Consider the following 17,383-nt stretch of genomic DNA (forward strand, 5'->3'; position numbering starts at 1 on the left):
AAACCAGGGCATAAGAGAATCATAAAAAAAGACAGAGAAATACATGAAATACTTTATTTAATGAAGTAACAAAAATCTTGAAAAATGATAGTTCTCTCATAGAGAAAATACTGTTATTGTATTAACATCACATCAATAAAATGAAAAGTAGCATCTATACATTCATCATGTTGCTTAGCCCTGAATGTTTGGTATAATGTTTGGTATGAGTAATTTGGATGGGAAGAAAACACCAAGTCCATTTTTTTCTTTTCTATAAAACACACAGAACAGACATTGTCGGTATGCAAATGCAAAAGTTGTTCATTTGTAAATAAGCACAAACAAAGCTATTTTTATTCCAATACTGTATTTCAATATCATGCCACTATGGAATCTACTGTATTTAGAATAACACATACATAAAATAACTGAATGTGGAATGTAATAGAAATAGATAGTCCATTTATATCTGCTTACATTCTGAAGTTGATCTCTTTACTGATCTAGAGATGACTGGGATTACCACTGTATGAACAAATTTGATCCAACACAGTGAGCCCCCTGGGTTGTATCCACTAGGAACCAAACGGAAGCAAACGGGGAGGGACTAACTGAATTTGTCCAATAAGAAACACTAGTGATATGTTATGACTCCCTATGACTTATTGCAAAAAGTTTCAGTTAGAAAAACAACAACAAATGAATACACTCCTGACATATAACTTCAAAAGGCCTCCTGCATCATGATCTGTAGTTTCTCCAGGTCAGCAGATTCAGGCACTGTCAATCTCTTGCTGAAATACTGCATTTCTATCTTCCCCGACTGTGTTGCCAGTGATATTCCTGAATAGGTGTTCTGCTTTGCAGGGTCACCAAAAACAGCCATGGCTGTTACCCTGAGGAGAAAGAAACAGAAAGATGAATCAGGCACCATAAAAATGTATTATTGATGTGCGAATAAAAAATTAAAAAACCTTCCCCCAATCACTAACTGGGGGATACATCACTCATATTCCATCTAGCTATAATCCATTTATCTGCATTCTGCTTTTCATTAGTTATGCAGTATTTATACAAATGACACCTGCACTTTGTTGTTTCCATACTAATCCGTTGTTATTTACACAGAACCCTCCGCATGCTTTCATTTTGTGTCTTGGGCCATCGTCTGACAAACATTGAAATACATAATTCAATAATTTTGTAATTGAGAGTTTTTTGTGTGTGTAAAAAAAAGAAGAGTCATTTTTAATTACCTGTCAGCATCAATTTTTTCGGTGATCACAGGCTCAAAGTCTTTCTCCAGCAGGTCCCATATGTGAAGGTAGGAGGCAGCATCCAGAACACAGAAGACTGTTGGCCTGGTCTGGGCCCACTGTACTGACAACACCGGCTGCCCTGCTGTACTGCTGGTCCACTCCATCAGAGGCTGCTCACTCAGCACTGTGTGTAGTCTGACACTGCCATCCCCACAGCCCACCTGGAACACAGAGAAGCACACACACAGATCATACGTAAAACATTCACATACACACGAGCAACATGAATCTCAGATACATCAATCTCAACAGCACTGATCTCACCAGGAATATGGGTTCTCCGAAGGGAGAAAAGTCGATGGAGGTGACATCAACGGGTCTGAATCCAACCACCTGAGGCCTGTAGAACTTTGGAGGAGCCTTTAACCCGTGACTGGTCCCATGGTTCACAAGACCCTATGAACAACACACATTGCCCAATACATACCATACGACACAGTGTGACTTCTGTTTATTCTGTCCACATGATCCTGGACATACTGGATGGGATGCGTCTCAAATGGCACACTATTCCCTATACAGTGCACTACTTTTTTAAAACACGATTTTGAGACGCATTCACAACGTTAGTCATATCCAGGATGTCTAAAATGGCAAACAGTGAAACAGAGAGAGAAGATGAGTCATTGATTTGATACTGCTCACCATATTTGTGCCAATGAAAAAATGGTTGGAATCAGAAGGCAGAAATTTTAACAGCAGTGTCTGTAACAGTGTTGTTTTCTTAGCGTCTCGCGCCGAAGACCTGGAGAGAGAGCGAGAGAAAGAGACAGACTGAAATAAATACCCAGTCGTATCAGTAGGTCACGAGATTCCAGGCAAAAAGACACGACACCAGCTGCACGTTAACAGATACATATTTGACCACTGAACCATATCAATCTTGTCAGCTGACAACAACAACAACTGTCCGTGCGACATGTAAAAACAAGCTTGTTGTGTACCGCGGGGGCCCACGTTGTGGTTATTTTTGGCCCACTGACTGGCAGTGATGAATTGAATATCTATCCGTCTCACCTCTCGCTGGTGGTGATGACTGTGGAGCTGTGGAGCAGTTTTACTTTGCCCCCAGGCCGGAGCCCTGCAAGAGAAACAGCCAGGGTCAATTGAGTGGGAGAGAAAAAAATAAACATTGAAAGTAATGGAGGAAACATGTTAAACTTGACTGACTCACCCAGGTCTGTGTGCGAGCCGGCGTCGTTGGCTTTAGGGAGCTCCAGTACCACCTGTGGGGCAGAGATGGTAACAACAGCATTGCAGAAGGACACTTCAATAATGATCCGTCTGTGCGGTTAGTAAACAGACCAATCCAATAATTCAAGATGACTTAGTTATACAGTTAGTGTATAAGCAGTTATAGTAGTGATGCAAAAGCATGGGGCGGCGTTGTAGCATACTAAAGACACTTACCCATAGATTCAGAACCCCATTTCCATCAAGAGAAGCCAACTGGAATGACAATCCTGATGACTCTAAGTTTGAAATTAAAGGAAGACTTTAGCTCACCATGAATAAAACAAATGCTACTATAATTGTGTGTTTCTCATAGACCAATGTCCCAATTCTCTTTCCTTACTCCCAAAGTGTGCACTTGTTTACTTCCCTTCACAGATTTAAAATAAAATGGCTGGTATAAGAAATATGGTGAAAACTCCAACTAGCCCTTGCCTGCACCAATCCAAGGCTTTTAGACTTGGGGAATGTAGTAAATGAATGCACACTTCAGGAAAAAGAAGATATAATTGGGAGGCACACCAAGTCCAGTTGGAGTACCTTCGTCAGAAGCCAAAAGGGGAAGCTCTGGCCTCAGGCCCTCAGCCACGGTGGCAAGGACGGCCTCCACAGAGCTCACTGAGGACATGTGGCCCGACGCTGCCAGCACGGCATCTGATGACAGGGTGATAGAGGAGGTGACATTAACCTACTCAAAAACAGGAGATGACGCTCCTGGAAACTAGGAGTTGATACGCATCTCTCTCGGTTCAAGAAGATATTCTTAAGAGTACATATTAAAGAGTAGATTAAGTATTTTCATATGGGTGTCATCCAAATCAAAATGCCTGCCTTGATGTATATCGTACATGCAATACAATAATAAACAGAAAGAGATGAGTAGTCCCGGGGCGCAAAAAAACCCTGAAACTTTTCATAAAAGCATGAAACTTGGAAAAAAAACGGAGCCAGAGGAAAAATCTTTTGATTGCTGACCTGTGGAGAAGGTTGGGTGGCGGAGAGTCCAGTCGTTCTCCCCTATTCTTAAAGTGTAATGGGCACTGGCGTGCTCCCTCAAGTCCCACAAGACTACAGAACCCACGGACGTGCCCGCAAACACCAGCGTGGCTTTACCGGGGCTGAAGCAGCAGCATTGCACCTGAAGGGTAAAATCAGAGAGTTGTAGTCTTGTTTCCACTAATGCTGATGCCAACCTTCAAACACTTCCTCGTTGATAACGCCCATCAAATCCTAAATCAAAGCTTCAAATAGGGTCGCAAAATTCCAGTAAATGCCCTCAAATTCTCAGATTTCCCAGAAATCCTGGTTGCGGTTCACTGCTTATTCCGGGAATCTTCCAAAAAGGGATTTCTGGAAAACCTGGGAATTTTGGGAAACCCCATCTAAAACAACTCTCTGAGTTGCAGTGGTTTAGTGGCACCTCGGACTCGTAGACAAGAATCTTCTGTGGGCGGGAGGGCTCCCAGATGTTCCAGATACAGATGATGGTCTTGCTGTCGAGCCGCACAGCGCTGGGCTTGGCTGAGGGGTTGTGCACAGAGAGCATGGTCTGCCTCTGCACCTGGGAGAATTGAACCAGGCTGATCTGACGACCTGCAAGCAGGGAAAACAATAGGACCGAGACAAACTAGCTTATAAACAAACATGGCAAAAATAGCATTGGTTGTTATGGGTGCTGCCTTTGGGAACACGGGCCAGACCTTCAGTTCAGGGCAGTGGCAAGACCCAAGTTGCTGAATGATAGTGCATGGCATGAGCTAATTAGGGACTGTTCTACACTGCAATGACAGCAATGTGAAAGGCTGAACACAAAGTACGAACATTATAACTGGGTGTCAGGTAACTTGCCATATAGAAATGGAAGCTTGGTATTGAGCTGTAAACACCCGTCGCTGAAAGAGAGAGTGTCTGCTTGAGTTCTCAGCTTCTTCAGTGATTGCTTCTCAGCCCTATCCTCTTCCAACAGTACCGCAACCACCTAATAACAGCAAAACAGAGAGCACAAAGCACTAGTAACGGCAAGAAGAGGGAAAATTTGCAATATAGTGACGACAAAAAGGTTACTTTGATTCTAAGAAAAATGTAGCATCATAGGCTATACCTGTGAAGCTGAGCGCAGAAATGTTGCTAGGCGCTGTGAATCGATGCTCAGTTTGGTCACAGATTCATCAGACGCCTCGTGGGAAAGTTTAGGACCTGTTGCAGCGTGGGAATAAAACACATTCCAAATGGCAGCACATTCCCTACATAGTGCACTACTTGCTCTGGTCAACCGTAGTGCCCTATAAAGGGAGTAGGGTGCTATTTTGGATGTAGTCATAGATTTGATAGAATACAGATCACAGTGCACGTTTCCTCACCTCCACAGCCTACGTTCCTCTCCGCAGGATGCTGTGTCCACTTCTCGCTCATCTCGATCTCCTCCGTTTGAATGTCGCGATCAGTATTGTCCTCGTTGCACTGGACGTAAGCCTGGAAAGTGAGGATGCATTGGGTTTATCACATTGATATGAATAAAAAGACAAGCAAGCTTACTGCCACAATGATGTCATTAACGAGCAGACCAGGGTTCAGATACTATTTGAAATCTTTCAAATACTTTTAGAGTTTACGGTAGCCTGTCTGGAGTACCAGACGGGTGGCGTTTGCACTATTCTATTGGTTCCTTTGCGCCAGGCAAGCTCAATGAAGCCCAAATAAAGTATTTAAAATGATTTTGAATAGTATTTGTACCCAGGTCTGTTAAGCATAGACAAACCTGTTTTGTGTTTGTTGTTCCAAAGTTTTTGATGTACATGTCATATTCATTGACAGGGGGCAGATCCAGGAGGGAGAAGGTGATGGAGTAGTCCAGGTCGATCAGGCGAAGCAGCTCTGTACTGCGTTTCCTGGGGTGGGCCCATATCACATACACAGAGTAGGAGATATTATATAGCAGGTTTAGGAAACAAGGAAACACAACAGCTATCTCACTCTCCAACCAAGGCGCATGAATTGAGGAGCAAATTGAAATTAAGGGGAAATTCAGCAACTCTTGGCGGACAGTGGAAGTTGATAAAAGTGCTTCTTTAACAATAAAGAACAAATATAGCTGCGATCAGCAACGAACGGGGTTCACAGGATGACAGAAAGGACACAAGATCAGTTGGGTAACAAAGCAAGCACTCCCATCCTGTAGGAGCCATCTTCCTTTATGTGCAATCAGTGAAAGCATTACTATGTTTACCTCTCAATATCACATTGATGACGCAAGTGAAGTTTAGTCTAGTGCTGTAGGTTGGTCATCTTTCAATGCAGCAGGTAGTCATTATTAAAAGTCATTACTTCATGTATTGAGTTTATTTACCAATTCTCGGGTCAAATCTGTTTGTGTAAATGGTTTAAATCTCAGTTGCTACACTCGACACTAGCATAACAAAATACCGCAATACACTCTCAAAGCTGTAATACGCTGAATAAAATATCCACTTTTCACTACGTTCAGACCAACAATATGCGATTATACAGAAATACTAATCACAATATTTCACATTGTTTGTCCAGATCATTTAAATCTAACATTCATTTGCATGAAACAAAGTCCACTTGATCAATATTTATTGCTCTAGTATCCTGTGTTGCCACCAGTGCCAATGACATCTACAGTGCCACTAACTGGTCTGGTGCAGCCATCTAAGGTTGCAGTGGCTTTATATTCACACAGTTTCTAAAGGACATATACATAAGCTGTGCATACCATATTTCATGGCCCCTTGTCCATCTGTTCAGTTCTTATAGCCCTGGTGTGACATAGTGCCATCTAGCGGTGTACTGTGGCCGACATAGAATGCGGAAACTAATCCTTCTCAAATTCATTAGAGGCTAATTCATTGAGTCTATATACCAAATCTGGAGTCTATATACCAAATCTGGCATCAATCTGACTCATGGTTCATGAGGAGAAGATGAACACAGATGATTTTGAGCATTAGTGTTAAATGTGCAAAGATGTATTTTATTATATAGTTTCCTTGTTCTTGCGGTTAATCTTATGGATGTCCAAATTGATAGGCCATTGTGGAGTTTGATTTACAGTGGTTTAAATGGACACCTAGGATTTATGATATAACTCCGCCATCTTTTCACCAATCCCTTAGCTTAATATACATTTTAAAAAATTGCAACCCTACCATGTAAAAAAAGTTATGTAATCAAAGGTCAATGTTCACATTTTTTTAATGTTTAATTTTTTAAAAATAAGTCTGACAGTACTTTTGACAGTATTTCAATACGAAGAAATTATGGTTTGACGTGACTAAAATGCATCAGAAAGGTAATAGGAAGTTCAGAAGATCATCAGGCAATAATTTTGTATGATATTCTGTGTAGAAAATATAATTATTGATGATGTTCTTTTTCCCCCCAGTCTAATTTAGTGCCCTCTGTTCTAATTACTCTGTTCTAAAGGCTGCTAGGGAGACAGAAGACACATACCCGAGAGTCTTATCTTTCAGTGACGAGGTCATAATATGTTGTAGCTTAAACTGTTCAAAAGACTGAGACACATTTGTAGGAAGAAAACAAACCACAACTGTTTTTTTGATTTCAGATTATCTCTCAACTTAATTTTCAAATCAGACAACCCCACATGGGGTCGTGTCCAATGTTCCCTCTGATATTTTTCTGCTGATCGCAAACCTGAACCTTGTGAAATCTCTGTGCAACTTCCGAGACGTGTTTACTGTGAACACTGAGGCTGTAAGGCTTTCATTTATTGTTTTAACAGTGGCCAATCAGGCTCTACTGTGGCTATTTGATCATAATGTAGGCCTACCATGAAAAACAATAATGAAAATGCATCACATAACATTTTAACATGGAAATAGCAGTTCGATCGTTCGGCCTATAGTAGCAGCCAATGTGTGGTGTTCAATGTAGATCTCCATTCCATGAGATTTTTGAAAAAAACACGTAGGGTTTGACATTAACCTGTTTATCCACTTGTCTTTCAGACAAGGAGGTGACTGAACGTTTTGTTTTGTTGTGTTGTTTGATACAAGAAACCACTTTACGAAATAAAATGCATTTATTATTCCCATACAATTATTACAGAAAATCAGAAAAATTATTCTACCCTCTGCCTATTAGGTACTTAGCTTATTCAAGCCGGTCTCAAAATACACAACTGCCCCTTTAAGACATAAAAGAAAGCGCTTTACCCGATTCCCTTTTCAAAGATGGCTAGATGCATGTACACGTTTTGTGCTCTTGTAGGAAGGAATCACTTGCACATTGCTGACTACAAATGAGCTATAACTGGACTAATAACTCACTAACTAGCAAAGAATATAAACAATGGTGCACACGTGGCTATCCGCAGCTCAAGCTTTGATCTCAAAACAAGCGCTAATAATCCAGCTCATAGTGAATGGCACAAATCCATATATGGCAACGGTCTATTTGCATATAGGCCTACTGCAGCTCTGATTGGTTATGGCGCACCGGTATGTGTTGAGTATGGGCCTGAGTCGTGCCTGTCAATGCAATAGAATCCTACTCCAATGCGCTCTCTTGCATAGTTCGTTTTGCATACTAAGTCTTGCATAGTTAGTTTTGTTTCGGGATGTTGCATTGAAAGTGGCTAATATTGCGTTGACTCGATCACAATTCCCACAGTAAAGGGAAATGTTGACAGTGTTAACTAATGGGAGCTGCGTGCCAGTGTACAGTTTAGAAGGAACATTGGTTGTGAACCTTGGCTTTCAAGTTTCTAAGTCAAACTGGGGTGACGGACATAAGGGTTTAAGTGAGACTGCTTATAACAGTGCCACCTATAGGCCAATCGGTGCCATTATTTTTGATGAAGTTACTCATAGCCTCTAGTTTCTGTGTGGCAAATAATTGAGATATTTGACCATGTAAAGTGGGAATAAATCTATCAATTCAGAGAATAACAATAGGTTTCAAAGCTTCACTGTGAACCCCTAATATCAATTTTAAAAAGCCTTATTGTAAACTTCCACTATCCTCCAAGCGTTGCTGAATTTACTCTTCACATCAGTTGACTCACAGGGTTTACAGTAGGGCTCTGAATCTATCAATTTTAACCGCATTTCCCTCTCAAAAATGTACCACACTCACAGTTAGTTCCATTAGACTTACTTCTGTTTGCTGGCAACCTTTTTGCTGACCTCACGATGCTTCGCAGCGACAAAGTCCATGAACCTCCCGTGCTGTGAAACTTTACTTTGAGGCGTTTCAGAATCTATGGCCAAGAAATGTTTTCGTTATTCAAACAGGCTTCGTACAATTTGTCCTAAAAGACAGTCCTAAATAATAAACAAGTCTTTATTGTTCATACCAGGGTCGTATCAACCAAACGGGCTGAAACGGGGAGTAACCTACCAGAATGATGCAATAAGAAACAATATTTTTTGGTTTTCCATTCGAAAACGTTTTGCTATGGTATGCACTCTTGACTACGACCGAGTAGTGTTGAGCATTTACCATACCTCTTGACCTTTTGGGTCTGTCGTCCTCCTCTGTGCTTAGCCTGGGCTGGGCAGAGCCCACTCTCTCGTTCTCCTCATCCATGGCTCTCTGAATGGCCTCGATCTCCTCCCTCCTCTGTGAACTAATTTCCTCCCTCGCTTCTCTCTCTTCATGGCTGCGTGTCTGCTTTTCATCCTCTCCCTCGCTGTCATCCACATCCTCAAAATCCTCCTCATAATCCTTTGGAGATAAAAAATAAAAATAAAAAGTTTTAAGTTGCTCTTATAATGGTGTTGTAACAACTAGTAACACGTGTAACTACCATCTACCATTGCTGATCGTCAGTGCTTGAATACATTTAATCACTCACCATTTTCTGGAAAAGCAATCCATTTAGAGCATGCGTGATATATAATGAAACAAAATTTAAAAAACTGAAATACAAATGGAGTTACTAAGAAAATTCACCCTCTATAGGCTTTGACTCTTCTCACCTCAAAGTCCTCTTCATAGTCCTGAGCTTCATCATAGCCACGGTCCTCAGCTGGGGCCTCCGCGATTTCCACCTACAGATGCAGTTCATTTCAGATGCAATTAATTTCAGTCAATAGCTTGTATTTAACACATCTAACTTCATGCAAGACCTGCGGTGCATTCAGTTTGGTTCAACATTTGCTAGGTTGCTGTTTGTACTTAATGACACGTTTACCAAAAACGGTGTTGACCGTTCGTCCTTTGAGGTACGTTTGCTCTTTTGGTGGGTGTGGCCTGATCAATATGGGTGTGACCATTTGAAATCACAAAACTTGTGCAGCACACCATACATAATCACCCTCTGAGCCACCATAATCGCGACGTTCTTCAACTGAACGCACCCCTATTAGTTAAATACATAGACAAATATACAGAGCATTTACAGAAATAGTATATCCATGTGAATGTTGCCATGCAACAAGCTGGAGCATGGGTGCATTCGGAAAGTATTCAGACCCCTTGACTGTTTCCACATGTCGTTACGTTACAGCCTTATTATAAAACTGATAATAACATTTTTTACCCCCAACAATCTACACACAATACCCCATAATGACAAAGTGAAAAAAGTTTTTTTTTTTTTTTGCAAATGTATTAAAAATAAAAATCTGAAATACCTTACTATGAGACTCTAAATTGAGCTCAGGTGCATCCTGTTTCCATTAATCATCCTTGAGATGTTTCAACAACTTGGAGTCCACCTGTGGTAAATCCAGTTGATTGGACATGATTTGGAAAGGCACAAACCGGTCTATATAAGGTCCCACAGTTGACACTGCATGTCAAAGCAAAAACCAAGCCATGAAGTCGAAAGAATTGTCCTTAGTGCTCCGAGACAGGATTGTGTCGAGGCACAGATCTGGGAAAGGGTACCAAAACATTTCTGCAGCATTGAAGGTCCCCAGGAACATAGTGACCTCCATCATTTTTTAAATTGAACCTTTGTTTAACTAGGCAAGTCAGTTAAGAACAAATTCCCATTTACAATGCCGGCCTACCCCGGCCAAACCCGGACGACGCTGGGCCAATTATGCGCCGCCCTATGGGACTCCCAATCACGGCCGGATGTGAAACAACCTGGAATCAAACTAGGGCCTGTAGTGACGCCTCTTGCACTAAGATGCAGTGCCTTAGACCGCTGCGCCACTCGGGAGCCCACTTGGATTCTTAAACGGGAGAAATTTGGAACCACCTAGACTCTTCCTAGAGCTGGGCACTCGGCCAAACTGAGCAATCAGGGGAGAAAGGCCTTGGTCAGGGAAGTGGCCAAGAACCCGATGGTCACTCTGACTGAGCTCCAGAGTTCCTCTGTGGAGATGGGAGAACCTTCCAGAAGGACAACCATCTCTGCAGCACTCCACCAATCAGGTCTTTATGGGAGGAAAATGACAGCCCGCTTGGAGTTTGCCAAAAGGCACCTAAAGGACTCTGACCATGAGAAACAAGATTCTCTGGTCTGATGAAACAAAGATTGAACGCTTTGGCCTGAATGCCAAGTGTCACATCTGGAGGAAACCTGGCACCATCCCTACGGTGAAGCATGGTGGTGACAGCATCATGCTGTTGGGATGTTTTTCAGCGGCAGAGAGTCTAGTCAGGATCTAGGGAAAGATGAACAGAGAAAAGTACAGAGAGATCCTTGATGAAAACCTGCTCCAGAGCACTCAGGACCTCAGACTGGAGCGAAGGTTCACCTTCCAACAAGACATCGACCCTAAGCACACAGCCAAGACAACGCAGGAATGGTTTTAGGACAAGTCTCTGAATGTCCTTGAGTGGCCCAGCCAGAGCCCGGACTTGAACCCGATCGAACATCTATGGAAAGACCAGAAAATAGCTGTGCAGCGACGCTTCCCATCGTAGCGGACAGAGCTTGAGAGGATCTGCAGAGAAGAATGGGAAAAACTCCCCAATTACAGATGTACCAAGCTTGTAGCGTCATATCCAAGAAGACTCGAGGCTGTAATCGCTGCCAAAGGTGCTTCAACAAAGTACTGAGTAAAGGGTCAGAATACTTATGTAAATGTCATATTCCAGGTTTATATTTTTTATAAATTTGCAAAAATGTATAAAAAACAGTGTTTGCTTTATGGGATATTGTGTGTAGATTTGAGAAAAAAAAAAATATTTCATCCATTTTAGAATAAGGCTGTAGCTTGTAAGTCAAGGGATCTGAATACTTTCCAAATGCACTGCATGTTAAGGCAAGCAAAGCAATGAAGCCATCAACAAAAGGTGCCACTGCAAACATTTGCCAATAATGAAAGAGAAATATTAGAACAGGTTGGACAATACTGTGGGGCCATGTTAACATAAACAAGCATTTAAAAATTAAATGGGTTCTCACACATCAAATGCATATCAGCCAATGAAAAGCGTCGATATACATGCATGTGACGCTAAATCGTAGCTGGTCCAATCAGATAACACGTTAGCCCTATACTAACCTCAACAGGTGGTACTGATTATAACCTGGCACAACTTCTTTAGCCTATGAAAGATCTTAATATATCTTTATATCCACCAACCAATGGCATTTCTTAAAATAGGTCAACCCTGGCCACTGGAGGAATATTTTAAACCTACAAATTCAAGGTTTACTTGATCTGTTGTTCTGTAACAAAATGTTGTGTGCCAATATTGCACTGACGCAGCATTGACTAGGCTACTACTAATGTTTAACAACATTTTCGCTTCACGGTGGCATATACTGCTAAAGCGGTTGACTCGCAATCGATAGTGCATTTAACTGTGGGTTTGAATAGCCCCCCCTCGCAGCAAGCATTTTTGTTGAGGAAAAAACTGTCCACTGCCGGTCCTTGATGCTCGCCGACCCTTGCCACAATTAAGTGGTAGGCACTTTACACAGACAGTAATTTGACCAGTCAGTCAAATACATGTGAGAGTTGCTTTGATGATCAGAACATGCTGTTGGACTTACATACGTTAACAACACTTCCATCCATGAAGAAGTGTTGGAACACGTCCAACTATTTCAACGATTCTAATTGGCTGATGCACTTACAGTGGGGCAAAAAAGTATTTAGTCAGCCACCAATTGTGCAAGTTCTCCCACGTAAAAAGATGAGAGAGGCCTGTCATTTTCATCATAGGTACACTTCAACTATGACAGACAAAATGAGAAGAAACTAATCCAGAAAATTACATTGTAGGATTTTTTATGAATTTATTTGCAAATTATGGTGGAAAATAAGTATTTGGTCACCTACAAACAAGCAAGATTTCTGGCTCTCACAGACCTGTAACTTCTTCTTTAAGAGGCTCCTCTGTCCTCCACTCGTTACCTGTATTAATGGCACCTGTTTGAACTTGTTATCAGTATAAAAGACACTTGTCCACAACCTCAAACAGTCACACTCCAAACTCCACTATGGCCAAGACCAAAAAGCTGTCAAAGGACACCAGAAACAAAATGGTAGACCTGCACCAGGCTGGGAAGACTGAATCTGCAATAGGTAAGCAGCTTGGTTTGAAGAAATCAACTGTGGGAGCAATTATTAGGAAATGGAAGACATACAAGACCACTGATAATCTCCCTCGATCTGGGGCTCCACGCAAGATCTCACCCTGTGGGGTCAAAATGATCACAAGAATAGTGAGCAAAAATCCCAGAACCACACCGGGGGACCTAGTGAATGACCTGCAGAGAGCTGGGACCAAAGTAACAAAGCCTACCATCAGTAACACACTACGCTGCCAGGGACTCAAATCCTGCAGTGCCAGACGTGTCCCCCTGCTTAAGCCAGTACATGTCCAGGCCCATCTGAAGTTTGCTAGAGAGCATTTGGATGATCCAGAAGAAGATTGGGAGAATGTCATATGGTCAGATCAAACCAAAATAGCACTTTTTGGTAAAAACTCAACTCATCGTGTTTGGAGGACAAAGAATGCTGAGTTGCATCCAAAGAACACCATACCTACTGTGAAGCATGGGGGTGGAAACATAATGCTTTGGGGCTGTTTTTCTGCAAAGGGACCAGGACGACTGATCCGTGTAAAGGAAAGAATGAATGGGGCCATGTATCGTGAGATTTTGCGTGAAAACCTCCTTCCATCAGCAAGGGCATTGAAGATGAAACGTGGCTGGGTCTTTCAGCATGACAATGATCCCAAACACACCGCCCAGGCAACGAAGGAGTGGCTTCGTAAGAAGCATTTCAAGGTCCTGGAGTGGCCTAGCCAGTCTCCAGATCTCAACCCCATAGAAAATCTTTGGAGGGAGTTGAAAGCCCCAAAACATCACTACTCTAGAGGAGATCTGCATGGAGGAATGGGCCAAAATACCAACAACAGTGTTTGAAAACCTTGTGAAGACTTACAGAAAACGTTTGACCTCTGTCATTGCCAACAAAGGGTATATAACAAAGTGTTGAGATAAACTTTTGTTATTGACCAAATACTTACTTTCCATAATTTGCAAATAAATTCATTAAAAATCCTAAAATGTGATTTTCTGGAATTTTTTTCTCATTTTGTCTGTCATAGTTGAAGTGTACCTATGATGAAAATTACAGGCCTCTCATCTTTTTAAGTGGGAGAACTTGCACAATTGGTGGCTGACTAAATACTTTTTTGCCCCACTGTATAATCATAATCATTGCCACCTGCTGAAGTTAGCATAGGGCTAACTTTTAACATGCTATCTGATAGGACAAGCTACAATTTAGCATTGGGTCATAAGCAAGTAAATCAACACTTTTCATTGGCTTATACGCATTCTGTGTGTGAGAACCCATTGAACTTTAAATGCTTGCTTATGTTCGCAAGTAATGACCCTGTATATCTATAGACAAGGCTTGTGAACGTATCTGATTTTAGATGCACTGAAACATACAAAATGCCTCAGTCAATTTTGACAGACCCCAATTCAAAATGCAATGCTCTTGGTCTGAATTGGGTGCGTGTTAAGCAGCTATGGTCCAAATAGCCATGCTCTATTCTCATGCTAGCAGAGGTATTGACGGTAGCTAGATATGGCCATGAGAAAAACCCCATCATGAAAAGAAGTCTTACGGGCTCCTCTGTGTCACTTAATTGTTTCTGACTAGACCTCCACGCTGACTCAGATCGCATCACTACTTCCTGGCTCACACAGGGGAAACACACAGGAAAAAAAGAGTCATGAAAACACATATACTTTATATGAGGAACATCTATTGAAAAGGGAGAGGGACTGTTTATCACTTGTTGTTTTCTCCATATTCCCTTTTCCTATATTATTTTTTATACTTTTTTATGATGTAAACTGTGTTGTAAAATGCACTTTGAATAAACTATTGACTTTGTGACACTAACCTTAGTTTTAACAGGCTCTGTCTTATCCTTGTGAACTCTGAGGTCTGAGGATGATGATGATTTCTTGGCGCTGTTCCGTTCTGTGGGATCCCTCTCAGGAATTGCTTCTTCTCTGTGCCTCCTCTCTCTATGTTTATCCCTCTTTCCCTCCCTCTCTCTGTCCGATCCCTTTCGTTCCCTGTGCACTCGCTCACTCTCCACTTCTCTGGATTCACCATCATGTCTCCGACTTTCACCTGTATTCTGTAACAAAAATATACCCCAGGATGTGAGCCAGGGTGTAGGTTGAAGTTGTCCCTGGACTCTGCTCGTACATTTACATCTTGGATCAGTTTTACATTTTAACCACTAACGGTTAAGAAGGTTAGGATTGGGGGAGGTGATGCTGATCCTAGATCTATACCTAGGGGAAACTTCACCCCAGAGTGTAAGCCAGCGGAACCAGTCAGACCATTGGGGTGTTGATACCTTATTTTTAATTTGGGGAATAAAGAACATGTTAACGACAATATTGAAGACGCTTACGTGTTGTGCTCTCTCTTTGTGTCTCCTTTCTTTCTCCTCCTTTTCTTTTCTATGTTGCTCCCTGTATTCTGAAATAAAAATAAAAATGTATTGACATATGATAATTAGTGAGGTAGTAAGGTATATTTTTCACCTGGATAACTTTACCTCTTTCTTCCTTTTGTCCTGAATGCTCTTTGTCCATGTGTCTTTCTTTTCTTTCCTTGTCTTTCTGCGATCTGTCCTTGTAGCCTTCACTCTCTTTCAGATACTCCCTCTCCTTACGTCTATCTCTCTTCTCACGATCATGCTCTCTATCCCTGTCTCTCCCTCCCTCCGCCCTCTCCTCATTTCTCTTTCTATCTCTGTCAGACTTTCGCTCCCTGTCCCTTTCCCCTGTTTCACTCTCCTTGTTTTTCTCCTTCTCTTTATCCCTGTCGCTCTTCCTCAGCGCATCTCTTTCCCTCTCCCTTGTCCTCTCCGTATCCCTTTCTCTGGCCTTTACCCTCTCCCTATCCCTGTTTTCTTTTTCTTCTCTATCATGCATTTTGTCCCGACTGTCTCTGTCCCCATTCCTGTACTTAACATTCTCTGTGCCTTTAATAACCCTATCTTGCGCTCTGCTCCTTTCTTTGTCTCTCTCCTCCTTTTCGCCCATCCTGTCTCTCGAGCCGTCTTTCCTTCTGTCTTGATGCCTGTCCTTGTCTGCATCTCTGGGTTTTGTTCTCTCTCCGGTCCCATCTCTCTCTCTGTTCTTCTCTCTCTCCCTTCTGGCCTCCCTCTCTGGGTCTCTGTGGCGTCGCTCGACTGACTCCCCCGTCCTGTGTCTTCTCTCATCATCTCTCCTCCTGCTGCTGCTAGAGTCTTCATCGTGTCCTCCACCCTGACAACAAGACACATTGTTCATTGCACATGATACAATCGAGACAAGCTTATCATAAAACATTTTGCTACACTTGTCACGTGACTGAATTTACCCTTATGTGCCTCCTAAGGTCATCTGATTTCCATGTATCTTCCTTTGTTATTTTCTAAATAATAGACAAGGAATACATAATTATTCTCACTGACAATGCGCACAGCAATAACCAAGACTGACTTTGCTGCAAAGAATACTGATGCATAGCTATAAATGTAGCTAGCTATGTTAGTTATCAATTGGTTTGATAACCAATCAACTAACGTTAACTAGTCTTGCTTGTAGATTGTCCTCTATCAATATAGATAGCTAACGTTACTAAGTTATTTAGATAGCTAGCTAAAGCAGGTTAATCCTGGCTGGACTAACTAACGTTGGCGTTAGCTAGCTAGCAAGCTACTACTACTGTACAGGTGAGATGTAGCTAGTTAGCTAAATTAGCTAGCCTAACGTTACCTATCTCTACATTTGCACGCATATATGTGTATAATTGTTATGTATTTAGTCACCATTTACCTTATCAGTAGGCATGTTATCGCCTGTCTCTTCCTCATGAAATATTCAACTTATATCAGAAATAAAGCTTACGAATTTGTGTTGACATTATTCAGCGCCTTGACACCAGATTTCGATTGCGCAAGCGCACTTGACTGAAACTAAGGCGAGTGCGTCATGTTCTCTTGACAACAGGATTGTCAACCGATCGAAGAGCTCTCTGGACGCAAAGACCTTATCGCCATGGATACACAGTCCAAATATATCAATAGCAGATGCATCTATTTATCATGGCAAGTCCAGACCCTGCTCGACAATGACTAAATTCCATTATATTGGCAAGTCTGTGTAAAGCCATATAATCATCATGCAGATTAAAACAAATTAAAAACGCCATGAAAATGCTTTATTTAGTGTAGCCCGGGTTTCATTTTACCGTCCAAACGCATTGTATGCAGCCGGCAATACACTCATATTACCCGTGGACCGGTTCATACCTAAAATATTCTCCATTCAGGATGCAAAGTCGTCGATTTCCTCCTTAACTAGATTTAATGGCGAGAAGGCAAAATAAAAAACTATAAAAAACTATTAATTTTTATATTTTATT

The 17,383-nt window shown here is 41.8% G+C and overlaps 1 protein-coding gene across 5 annotated transcripts; it reads right to left on the reverse strand.

The window, feature by feature from the left end:
* Positions 1-40: 40 nt before the first annotated feature.
* dync2i1 (dynein 2 intermediate chain 1) lies at positions 41-17,099 on the reverse strand. 5 transcript variants are annotated; one of them, XM_024393126.2, is made up of 24 exons: positions 16,795-17,097; positions 16,337-16,390; positions 15,528-16,242; positions 15,381-15,448; positions 14,856-15,098; positions 14,574-14,642; positions 9,500-9,571; positions 9,376-9,381; positions 9,026-9,245; positions 8,676-8,778; positions 5,293-5,422; positions 4,895-5,006; positions 4,636-4,730; positions 4,383-4,512; positions 3,955-4,127; positions 3,510-3,672; positions 3,075-3,188; positions 2,712-2,773; positions 2,476-2,527; positions 2,319-2,382; positions 1,947-2,046; positions 1,566-1,697; positions 1,239-1,462; positions 41-878 (listed from the first exon to the last, which is right to left on the reverse strand). In XM_024393126.2, exons 1-24 carry the CDS (start codon positions 16,807-16,809, stop codon positions 707-709), a joined length of 3,288 nt encoding a protein of 1,095 aa, XP_024248894.1. In that variant the 5' UTR covers positions 16,810-17,097; the 3' UTR covers positions 41-706. The 5 variants fall into 5 exon arrangements, with proteins under 5 accessions (XP_024248894.1, XP_024248898.1, XP_024248897.1 ...); XM_024393130.2 differs by lacking the exon at positions 14,574-14,642 and having other exon boundaries at positions 16,795-17,099; XM_024393129.2 differs by lacking the exon at positions 16,337-16,390 and having other exon boundaries at positions 16,795-17,098.
* Between the last annotated feature and the right edge of the window lie 284 nt (positions 17,100-17,383).

Source organism: Oncorhynchus tshawytscha, linkage group LG29 (genome assembly GCF_018296145.1).
Source record: "Oncorhynchus tshawytscha isolate Ot180627B linkage group LG29, Otsh_v2.0, whole genome shotgun sequence".
Lineage (NCBI taxonomy): Eukaryota > Metazoa > Chordata > Actinopteri > Salmoniformes > Salmonidae > Oncorhynchus > Oncorhynchus tshawytscha.

Bases quoted from the DNA above. Each gene is read 5' to 3' on its own strand.
- dync2i1 (XM_024393126.2), bottom strand. The intron at 4,731-4,894 runs GTGAGGAAACGT...ACGCTGCAACAG, and splicing joins GAGGAACGTAGGCTGTGGAG to GTCCTAAACTTTCCCACGAG. The intron at 879-1,238 runs GTAATTAAAAAT...CTTTCTCCTCAG, and splicing joins GAAAAAATTGATGCTGACAG to GGTAACAGCCATGGCTGTTT.